General features: G+C 34.7%; 1 protein-coding gene across 2 annotated transcripts in view; it reads left to right on the top strand.

Moving 5' to 3' along the window:
* Nachralpha6 (nicotinic acetylcholine receptor alpha6) overlaps positions 1–12981 on the top strand; it is a 587525-nt gene that overhangs the window by 330955 nt on the left and 243589 nt on the right. For both annotated transcript variants that reach the window (XM_076321147.1, XM_076321146.1), the window contains exon 6: positions 7221–7401. In XM_076321147.1, the coding sequence (XP_076177262.1) occupies positions 7221–7401 (181 nt within the window). The remainder of the gene's footprint in view (positions 1–7220; positions 7402–12981) is intronic.

The following is a 12981-nucleotide window of genomic DNA, read 5'->3' as shown; positions in this document are numbered from 1 at the left end:
TAAAACTTTGGTAATATATCGGTAAATGGTCGAGCTTGTGAAATATGTAAGAAAAAATGAAACATTTTTTCGATCCTACACTGTGGTTATTTCTCTTAATAGGAAGATCGAAATTTGGAATTTTCCGGTGATTCGCTAATGGCGGAAGTGCATCGCGCACTAGCATTCGCTTAAAACTTTGACGTCGTTTTTATTTTACTCACGTTGAATTTGCATGCATATGAAAGCACGAGATTTACAACAATATCTACCTGTTATTTTGCTTAATAAAAAGCTACCGTTGCGTCGGTATTGAATTTTTTTTTCTTTCTTTATCTTCCACTCTCAAACTTTTATCAAATTTAATTCGAGAATTATTGTGCTGTCTTAAAATCATCGAGATATATTAAACCTTCGTTGAGTCCTTGTGTTTATTCCTCTTACACCGTTCTTTTTTTACGTGACCAATTAAATAGCTCGCAGCACGTAAAGCAACTGTACATTTTATCCTGTTAATTATTAAATAAAAAGCGGCGATATTATTCAAACGAAATGGAGTTAGTTGCGCAGAATATATCTCAAGCGTAATACAAAGTAAATTATGTTCGAAAAATTCCGCGAGTGACATTGTGAAAGTTAATAAATCCTGTGTAATTACTGTTGCTAATTATCAAATCCAGCATAGTCTCCTTGTATAACGATGCATCGTTGCTACTGTCTCACGAAGTCTTTAAACAACTTTTAAAAGCACTTCTTAAAACTGTGCTCAGTTGGTGCATCACAGCTGGCTTTTATAGCTGAAACGACTAAATGCGAAAAATAATGATAATTATTTACAATATAATGTAAATTTGTTTTCTTTGCGAGAATATAATACAGTCTCGAAATGACTAATCAAAAGAATATCGTATGTAGAAGATCCAGAGATGTTTTGTGAAAAATTGATCGTACTTACGATTAAATAGAAGAAAAACAATTCAGTTATTTTTATATGTAGAAAGAAACGCATAACAAGTAGTTGATCTAGCTTACATTTTCTTCGTGCCACACTTTGATTTAATTTAACTACACAAAGAGAATTATACAAATATTTATTTCTCTAAAAAAAGTGTTTCAGATAAATTTGAAAACCAGAAATACAGACGCACATACACATATATATCAACGATACACAATGGCCCATATTTCTTATAAATTGTTTATTACGTATAAATAACACATAAAATGTACTTCTTCGATACAATAATTTGATGTAATTACGTAACTAGTATCTATTTTCACACTATAAGTGTGAACGTTTTATTTCGTTCTACAATACTGAATATTTATAAAATCGTCGTTCAAATGAAACCATTTAATCGATAAAATTGTCTTATTTTCATTAATCACAAATCACGAAAAAATTTAGTTGTTTCGCTTGATTAAGTACTTATGGAAAAATGAATGTACAATCAGTGAAACGTATGGATTCCCTAATAAATCTCGCCTTATAATATATCGCCGACATTTATTTGACACCCACTACAGCTACCGCGCACAGCTGTTTACAAAACCACGTAACGCGCAACAAGAAAGGGACAGAACGGATAATAATCGATACAATTAAATCGACAAAATGATCCTATATAGCAATAATCTCAATATTTCGGAAATCAGTGATCGAGTATAATCTACGTAAGACGTACGTGTCGATTGTTGATCTCTAAACGTTGAAATATTAAATCGTGAGAAAGAATCGGACGGTCGCAATAAATACGAAACGTAAATCTTAAATGGAATTTCGTGGAATAACGATAACATTTATTTCGTTAAATCTTCGTGACAATGAAACGCTCCGATTGAAGATTCAAATATATGGCAAGATCAAGCTGAAAAGGACATAAAAAATGATTTTGATTGAACGTCTCGTTCTTTGTAAAAATTAATTGAACGCTTTTTCACCGGCCCGCCCCTTTCCTTCAGATCCTTCGTTCTTCGACCGAGATTTTCATTTACTTCGTCTCTGAAATATTCGCTCAATTAACTCTGCAGTGAAGGAGAATTCTGCCAAGACACGGTGTGTCTTTGAAAGGTGTCAGGCACAATTTTTCTTCCCCTCCGTAGTGTTTTAAATTGCGCATTATTTTGTTCGTTCTTTTTACACCACTGTTCTTGGTTAATAGCGGTACAGCTCGACAAAGAAAACAACGATACCAGACAGGTGAAAATTGTGCATAATTTAATCGTTCAAGGTGTCTTATTCGCGCAGCAATAAATATCTGTGACAAAGCGTGGAACATCTATGAATGGGCTGCGGAAATGCAACAAGGTGTCTTATTTGCGCAGCAATAAATATCTATGACAAAGCGTGGAATATCTACGAATTGGCTGCGAAAATGCAACAAAGCAGTAGTTAACTTTTGCCCTGAACATACGAACAATGATCATCAATTCACATGGAATACTTGCAATAAAATGGAAAATAGTATTTTCTTGACATATTCGATTTTGTAATAAGTGTATCTAATTTTTATATAAAGAGTGTTTCATTTAATGTGATCATTTAAATATTACAATTGTTTACGATCATAAGAAATAGCATCAGAGGAAAACATTATTTGTTCGAAAGGGGCAAATATTGTGACAAGAAATTTTTTAACTTGTGACAAGTTAAAATTTTTGGACACTTCAAGGTCATCGACATTTTTTAATCGAGGTTTGAGATTAAGATCAATTCAATAATCTATGGTAGCATGACCTCTATGTGTCTTTAAGAATGAAAAATCCATAAATGGATGCATATAATGAAATATACACAATAAAGAAATTAGCGATGAAAATTTATTTTGACAAATACTTAAAACGATACCCATAATTTAATCATTATCATAGTTGTGTCATTAGTCACATAAATTTCCATACATGTTTGGATACTTCAAACTTAAGATAATATAAAAAATCCTGCTGCTATACATTATTAGATTGGTATTGACGACCACTGTGCTACGATAACAAAAGTATGTAATCGCGTTTAAAAAAGTATCGATGTCATTGTAACATTTGCCTCCTTCAAATAATGTTTTCCTCTAGCATTGATTTTTCCTATCATCGAAAACAAGTGATATTTTTAAGCTGGTCAAAGTCTGGTAAAACATCCTGTATATATACATGTATTTAGGTTTACGTATGCAGAATAAAGACATTTAGTCGTCACAATAACGTTATCATGTGCTGTACGTGAAGTGATAAGAGTCCTAAGTGTATGTAGATACATATGTATATACAGGTGATTCCAAACTGGCACCAACATTAACTAGTTCGAAACTGCAGTTAACCTGCCATTACGTGATAGTAATCACAGTCGTTATGGCGTGCTACACAGGTAAACAATAATTGTCACATCAAATCGGTAATAACTCGAGGTAATTGTTGTTAATCGGACAATCTCTGACAGCTGTTCCTCTGTTGAGTGCATTTACATCGTTTAAGTGTATTCGAATGCCGAGAGTCAGGCTACTTTGTTAACTATGCAATGATCGATCTGGAGAATCAATAATTGTCAGGACATTTCATACCGCACGAGTCTGGCGACAATTGGTATATTAATTACGTTCAATTTTGAATTCAAAATAACAAAACCTTTACTAACTTCTCGTTCTTGCAATAAAAATAAGAATATATTTTTGTTGCGTTTCTTAAATGTAATAGATACAATAATATGTCCTGTGGAACATTTTCTAAACTGTGTTCCATATAATTTGAACAAGCTTTCCGTAAATAATTGTAATTAATAATTGCATTTAAACTTTGCATATAAGTATTTATATTTATGTAGCATTATATTTCGACCTTTTACGAAAGTAAAACGTCTTTAGAACGATACTTATATATTTTCCATTTTAAACACGAAATAGTCACAAAGGAATCTAAATATTATATAAATATATTACTAAATCAAAAATGTTCCGTAATTGCATTAGTTAGGGAAACACTGATCCAGGAATTAAAATTTGTTTCGATTTCACGTCTCGTTCGATTTTTGAGAAATTACATTTTCCCTTCTATCCAGGAACGTTAGAATATTTTGTAAAATTACATATCGTATTCCATCCATAGTACGTGTGAGAACGTGACGATCGAATGGGTTAAGGTTCTAGGTGACATCCTATACAGACTGCAATGTGCGAATATTTTTCACTCAGTTTCTTTCATTCTCCTTGAAAAAAGAACACCGTAGCATCATACTAAAGTTACGTTTGTAAGGTACGCAGCTGATAGAAAATAAAAGAACGAGAAATTTTGATGTCCTCCAGTTCTCGTGAAGATGATGCACATTACTGTACATATTCACGAACGTGTTCCATCTAAGATGTACTTCGGAACATCATAACCGACTTTTATAGACAAATCTTTTGGAAAATGTAACACGCGCAGTTATGATATAAGGTTGATTCAGACATTTCTTTTCGTTTCGTAAAAGAAGATGGATTTCGAGTTCTCACTTCTCGATATGATAATAAAACGTTGCAATTTTTCTCACATTTCTGAGAATACACGCAGTAAGATAATTCCAAAATAACGTGATTCGTTGTAGAACCAAATTATTTTTCATCGAACCTTTCGCGATACCATTTAGTTGATTTTTATTAGAGTTATTTAAAATATATAGCCTACGTTTTAATCTCATACACTTCAAAATATAATATTTTAATCAGCTTGAATAACATAGCATTTTAATTTGAAATACTTCCAAATTATACATATTAATCAGTTCAAAAACCATATTTCAAAATTGAATAGTTTAATTTAAATTTAGTGTAAAATTAAGGAATACTTTAACGAAGTGCACAAAACAAGATATAAAACAAAAATTGCTTTCCACGTTAAAAGTATTAATAAATATGCCAACGAATCTTTTTGATTAATGGAACAGTGTGTTACTAAAAGGATAGAAGTTTGCTCTCCACTTTCCACTTTGGCAATAAATTATAAGTATTAGCTTATTGCCTCCATAGCTCCTTTAATTACAAATCCTCAAGCGTGGATTTACGTAAATCTGTATATTGAAACGTGGGTTTCCTTTTCGTTAGAAAATCATGCTAGTATGCACACTGGCGATTCTCGAGTCGATTTTACCATAATGAAAATTTCCGGGTACCGAGTAAGAAGCTTTTATAGTTAAGTACGTCGGAAACAAAAATTTCTTCGGTTCGTCGAGCGTTGTCGGATGTCATATTTCATCCCTTAACGCCGACCTAAGTGGTCGCTTCAAATTATTCCTGTGGGATTAACACGGAAGTAAAGGGGCATCTCCTTAGTGAATTCTCTTTTTTCGAAAAGATTTAACGGAAGAAGAATTACCGCATAAAATCATCTTTGGTAATTATTTTGCATTCTCGTAACATTCGACATCATGGTTCTCTATTACCCAGTTAAAATTTACGTGTACAAGAGTGAACTCTTTTCACTTATTTTTACCGCAGGGAGCATCATTTCTAACGTTCTTGATAAACGTGAGAAATATTCTGATTTTGTTCGAAATATAAAAAAGTGAATTCACGCATGACGATGTTTCGGTTAAACGTTTCAATTTTCAAGCTATGCGAACAATCGTAGTGTGATCAAAAATAAATTAAATCTTTTATGAAAAATATTGGACGCGTAGATTAATTTCAGACGCAGTTAGGTAATTATATCAGCTAATTGGTTTAACATATATTTTTAGGGACTTCCTTCAAATTCATATTCAAGATTATAGTATGTTGTATATAATTTCGGAAAATTTAATTCTTATCTCACTTGTTTTATTTATCCATGTGCTCTTTTATAAATACTTTCATTAATTAGGGAAAATATTTAATATTCTGAATTGAGAGAATCGTATAGTTGAATGTTAAAATATTTTATTCGCGTTCGAAGTACGAGGTAGATGTAAATGAAAATTATTCAATCGTACATTAATTAACTGAATGTAATTGTCAAAGATGTTTTTCTCGGAAAGAAGTATTTCTTTCCGGTTGTTTCCCTTCTGATACTGAGACACAATGCATTAACTTGTTGCAGTTAATTAAATTTTGCAACTGACGCGATAGCGGAATATTGCATGCTGTAATTCATTTTGTAAAGATGTTGAAAGGTAGTAAGTAAAGTGCGAAGAAAGAGGTAAATTTGCATTTTTAATCATTGAAATTGGAACATCGAAACATCTAATTTCCCTATTTTGTTGATTGTGTACAGATCAATTCGAAAGGAAGTAACTCAAACTCTGAAAGAGGATAATTAAAAAAGGAAATGATTGAAACTGAAACCCGGAGATCGCTTATTTTTCTCTTTCGTTAATTATACGTAATTGACTATCGATCGATCCTTTGTTTTCGCGAATAATTCGCATTTATACTCATAGTTGTTGGATTATAATTGAATTAATCTCAAGAATGGCTTTGACGGTCTCTCGTTTGCATAAGCGCAATGTACGATCTTTTAGATTACGTCAGCTTGAACGAGCACGAAACGTTCATTAATTTCCTTTACTCCAGAGGTTAACGACGGTCAAAATCGTTGCAGGAAGATATCCACGTTCGGAGATGTTCGCAAAACAAACATCAAAGAACGACGCAAAGAGATTGTTCAATGAGCAAAAAATACAACATTTTAGGCGTAAAATTACAAACGAAGTTTACTAAACGTCATTGACAATTTAACGCGTACAAGACACCTTGAAATAAATTACACAAGCCCGATTGTACGGAAGAAAGAATGAACCAGTTTGTTTAAAAATCAAAAGATTCACCTGATCTATTACATAATACAATTTTCATTTTTTTACCGTAATCATAGTTTGTAACTTCATTCTACTCGTTTCAATAATATCTGACTCATATTACGCTTCGTCTCCTAAAGTATCGAATCATCCTCACCGATAACCACTTAGACACGGTTTATAGAACGTTACAAAGAGAAAAAGAGATTATACCAAACTCAAAAAAAAAAGAAACTGAAATTATTTAATCACCGCAATTATGAATTTGTTTTCCACTGTTTCGCATCGGTGTAAAACAAAGAACGACGCCCTGGGCTTTGGCCTTTTTGAAAAGCAAAGTTTATCGTTCAGCTTGATATTGCCGGGCGGTAAAAATCGAGCATTAAAATTACCGGTTGACCGCGAACATCGATAAAACGCGAACACGACGGAAGCGAAAATAAAGCAACCGCGACCGAGGTCGAGCATTACGATTAATGGAGATGTAATGTGAACACGTTAGTGCGGAGGAGGGTTTCGATGGAACGTACCAAACGAACGTGGTGGTCACGCATGACGGCAGTTGCCTGTACGTCCCTCCGGGCATCTTCAAGAGCACATGCAAGATAGACATCACTTGGTTCCCCTTTGACGACCAACACTGTGACATGAAGTTCGGATCCTGGACCTACGACGGCAACCAGGTACACTACTGTCACCACTACACACTAAACACGTTCAGAGTACACACGGAGCACCAAAAATCTCTTGTTGGTCCTGAGTTTTTCGAGCGGCGCAAAACTCCGCGCTTATCCTTGGAGGGTATAAACCTGTCTTCGAGATTCCTCGCGAACGATCGTCCAAACGATTCGGCTCCAAAACGTCGAGAACGTCGCCACCGAGAGAATCAATGGCCTTCGACAATCCAGCTGAGACAATCAATGTTCTCAGTCGATTCTTCTCGCTCCGAGACATTGGATCTCTCGACCTCGTTGTGTTTCTTTTTTCAACTGTACGCTCAAAATCTTCCGTTAGAAAATATCTCAAATGTACGAAACTCGTGTTTCTGAATTTCTAACGCAATTACTGGAACAACGAACCGGGGTGTTTAATCGTATCTATTGTAATTGCTTTAATTACAGAGAATATATTACGAGAATATACTATTTTTTGTCTTCGTGTAACGATATCGACAATTCCAAATATAGTAAATTTAACGAATAGTGGAGTACCAAACAGAGTACTCTAGCGCGGTAATCGAGTAAATAACAACATCGTCAAATTAATATGCGATTCGTGATGATTCGTTTTCGATGAAGAGGAAGTTCAGTGAGTTGTCACGCGTCGATTAAATAAGTTACTTTGACTCAGCAGCGTAATCATTGGCAACGTGAAACGCAGATTTGGAAAATAAACGAAAATACGTTTCTTCGTGTTTAATCGATCGACTTTAACGTACGTACTACGATATCGCGTTGAAAGGATTATCGGAGTTTTTTTTTTCTCGAAAAATTGTTTCACTGTTGCCGCGTTTGTACACGTGGATAGAACGATACACTCGCGATCACATTGTAAGTAAATTGTCACGAAGTCGAAGTCCGTTATCGGATGAACGTCAACGAAGTATCAACATCGGGTATCACGCTGTGATACCCTCGTTGTGATTGCCTCGGTAGCAATAATCGAACCCCATCATGGTGTCGCGAACAGTCGACGACGCCATTTTCCACGAGAATGTCTCGGTTTTTGCTCGCGTCTGGCTAGTCGCGGATAGAGTCTAATGATTCCCTCCGTGGCGTCGTGTGCCGTAAATGGAGACGCTTTTGGAGACCGTGCAGACATCGACGAATCCTCATTGCCGCGATATTCAACCCATTTCCCGCCACCTCCGCAGAGAGAAAAGTCCTCTTGATCCTACACCCATGAGATCCCTCCCGAGGCTTCTTTATCCGACACATGAACTCAGCGCAACACAATAGCAACGCTCCATAGATAGCCGTTCGTTCTCACGCTTCGTAGCTTCAGCTCAAATCTATGTGTATATATGTATGATGTGGGTGTATGAAATATATAGATACGTATATTTTTTATTTATCTATATATACGTAGATACGCACACGTACATATGTATATGTATATGTATATGTATTTGTATACGTGTGTGTATATACGATACGATATACATTCTTCACGCGTATACAATGCATACACGCACATGTGCCAGCATATGTGAAATATCGAGAAGTGTGGGGATGTAGAGAGAGGTGAAAGAAAAACGTCATTGATAGCACACGATTGCCAACGAACACGAGGTGTCCTCTCTCGCTATTATTTATCTTCTTTCCTCTTGCGTTCAAGGAAGACAACTTGTCGGAAACAAATTTTTGGCGGAAGCGAACAGACCAATGGGATTTGCTTTCGCTATAAGCCAATAGATTACAATAGATATCCATTGAACGTTTACGGATCTCACTGAACAGCGAATATATTGACCCAAGATTACTTCTTAAAATATTAATTGACAGTAATTTTTAAAATACAATAATTCCAATAATCGTGCGTCGAATAAACAATTATATATTTTTATCAATCGCCGATATACGCAAAACACAAATTTTTGTACGCGTTATGGGTTAGGTCTTTTGTGCATATTGTCAATGGAAAAGAAATATATAACCGCTTGTTCGATTACAATTATTGGTGTTGCTTTAAATATTTTACAAGCAATATTTTCAGAATTAAATTTTGAAAACTTGTGCCTTTGTGTCATTTTCGACGCTAAATTTAATGGTACAGAGATAGATAAATATGAACAAATACTTTTTCGGATATGTTGGAAACAAATCTTAGGAAAAAGTAATTAGATCAAAGAATGTATGTCCTTATTTGTTAGATGTTCGATCGTGGATGTCTGACAAAATTTCAGCAATCTTTCGTATTTGTTTATAATCCATTCAATTTAAAGTTAAGAATTACATCGAATTTCGAATTTTCGAAATTTAAGATTGAAAACTATCGATAGTTTATTTTTGTGTAAATGCCCTTCCTTGAAATGTAATTACTTAAGGTTTATCAATACAAAATTCTCACTATATGATATTTATAATTATGCGCAACTCTATCTAGCATCGATTGATCGTAATTCATCTTATTGAGAGGACTGATGAGGCAGGAAAGCATTCTTAGAATATTTTAAGAACGAGGTTAGAGCTTATAGCAGCATTTCTAGCTGCATCTCGCTTCTTCCACATTTACTCTAGGTATATTTTATTTATTTCCACGTACTCGTAACAAAGAAATTGAAGAATAACAATAAATATTTCAAGTTTCTATCAATTAAAAATGAATTAAATTCTACGTTGTAATACAAGAGTTACGTGATAGAAAGTGATGAAGAAGTAGAGCGTTCCGGTTGTATACTTACAATAATAACATCGTTGGAGTAGTTGATAAGACAAGTGCCAAGTCGTGGCATCTCTACGTTTGAATAATTCACGTTTCAGACCTTTACATGTATTGTCGTTCTCAAGACGACGAAGACCGAGTTTTCATTTGCGAATTGAAATCTTTGACCGTGGAAAGTTCCCTGTCAACGTTTCCTCGGATGATAGTACCTTTGGGATTTTCCCAGCTCGCCTACGTCACACTATGTGATCTATGAAATTGCCGCAGAAGTTCTGTCTGTTGGTAAACACAGGACAAAAATTGACATTTTGAAAAGATTCCAGGTTTTTGAATAACATTTCCAAACATCCTTAGAAATAACTTACATTTTCATCGACAGATCTTTATACTCCACAAACAGCATTAATAGTGTTATTTTTTTTACTTTGTAATAATAAAAAGAATCTTTCGACCTGATTTTCAATGGATGCGAAAGAAAAATTTTATTCGAAAAACTTGGATCTAACTTTCGTTAAATTGAAACAAACTCCTTACGAGAAAGCGATAATAAGAAATATTAAATGTTATCGTGACTAATTCTTGTTCATAAAATACACGAAGTGATTCGATAACTGTTACTCCGACATTGTAGAAGTCGGAGTAAGAATTTAACAAAAGGTGCTATAATTCGTTCGTAAGAACTTTTTTATCGATGAATTGAATTCGTTTCGGTGCAATATTCCAATTAAGAACATAATCGGATCGTAATTATTTGAAACATCTTATTACTACTTTCTCATCAGTTTTCCTTGCAGGTTTTACTCTTCCACCTTGTTATTAAGTTCGTATAAATAATTACAGATCGATACCGATCTCTCTTTGCTCTCTCGTCGGTTAATTGCTTTCGGTATTTATGCCACTCCCTTGAAGTTTTGTAATTTTACACTATTGTGGCCCAATCGATTAATGAAATATCCGCTCGTTAAATTTAACGTTCTCAAGGTACCGCAATGACAGTTACCCTTTCATTAGTTCCACGGGGCTCACGAGTAACGATCGTTCCTTGCTGGCGTGATAATTAAATTCGTCGCGTTGGCAACGTTAAATACCCGCGTGTATTATTTAATGCCCGAATTTGTCGGGGGCTCACGCTCGTTCGAACGTACGCGGAACAGATTCTGATAGCTCGTATTTGCAGGCGCGGTTCCGTTAATTGTATTCCACTTTCAGGGCGGTTGCTGCTCGGAAATGTGGTAATAGTGTGAACCATCGTCGGATTAGAACTCGTCGTATTCAATTATTTCCGAATTGCGGCTAACTCGACGTAATTGTCATTAATGGAACGATCACTGGTTGTTATTGACGCGTCGAAGCTCATTTGGCAGCCATAATTGGAACTCTAAGAAAATCGCTTCTTCGTTATCTATTCTTGGTGGACAATTAAACGATCGTTACCCCCGCGATGGACATACGATAAGACGTTGTTTGTAACGTGATCCAGACTCGAAGCTTTGGTCATTTCTCGATGAACTTCGTCGAGAACGTCCTTTCGAACTCGACGTCTTTGAACGTATTTTGCGATATTTTTTGCCACGTTTTCACCGATCGGACGGAAACGGATTACGGTGTTAGCGTTATTTACGAGAGGGCGCATATTTCTTTCACGAACAAAGTGTACGTTACGACAACGTAGCAGATTTCATCCAACGTTAAATCTCGTTAAACGTGCTCTATTCGACTGTAGCCGAATTTCGGAGACGTTGAGATAATCGCCGTTAATGGAACATCGCCTACGTGTTGCAACACAGGACAGTATTCCATCGTTAATCACGGTATTTTCATTCGAAGAGCCCCCGTCAATTTCTACTTTACGCTGTTCCCATCTTTGCGCGCTTTATTCTACGGGGAAATATACAGTCAACCCCAAGAGTCTGCGTAAACCCTATAAATTGTAGCATTACGTGCAAAGAGCTTCGATAAACCGATAGATATTAATTACGCAACGTTTTGACTATAATAATTAATCTTTTCCGAAGAAACCTTGACAAACTATTGTGTTAGATATTATCTCTAAATATTTTAAGGTTTGTTCGAAAAGTTAACTATTTGAATTAAAACGATGAGTGTTTAACAAAATCGTTATTCTTACAGTCGATCAAAGCACAGCGAAGATAATCTCTTTTAAGAATTAACTACAAAAGTATATTAAACTTCATTTATTGTATAATCTATGGATATAAAATTGGCTATTATTTAAAGTTAGAAATATTATAGTTGAAATGGAATAATAATATTTGTTAAACTCGTTCGTAAAAGAAATTTAAGAACTGTCAACGTCAGAGATATGTACATTAAAATATGAGAAGTGTATTAAAATGTTAAAATTTTTCCTGCCATTATACGTAATAACATTTTGTTGGTATTGCGTTGCAGATATGAACAGTCTTGTAACAGCGTACATCCCAGTTATAACTTTTCGTGTCATATTGATCCGGCTGTATATGAAGTTGTGCAACAGACTGTACGTTAATCGTTTATTTTCATTGAAGCTTTGTTAATTTTCCGAATAATTCCGTATGCGTAAACAATTACAAGTCCTCGATTTCAATTTTGATTTATACTCGTCTATACGTTATTTATTTATACGAAATATTAATGGAGCAAATTGAGCGAATTGGACTCCGTATTTTTGAATTAATACCTAAATGACTTTTATTGTATATTTTTCATTTCGCGCAGCTTTCTGTTTTTCTCGTCACATCGTTTGTTTTATATTACCTCTTATCGTACCAAAGGACTACCATGAATATTGATAAATAAATAAATGAAATGAATATTTAATCAGTCGTTGAACTCGATGCAAATCGAAATGAAAAATTAAAAAGAGAATAAAATGTTGC

The sequence above is a fragment of the Ptiloglossa arizonensis genome, chromosome 9 (genome assembly GCF_051014685.1).
Source record: "Ptiloglossa arizonensis isolate GNS036 chromosome 9, iyPtiAriz1_principal, whole genome shotgun sequence".
NCBI lineage: Eukaryota > Metazoa > Arthropoda > Insecta > Hymenoptera > Colletidae > Ptiloglossa > Ptiloglossa arizonensis.
This window is presented reverse-complemented; position numbering and strand designations above follow the sequence as displayed.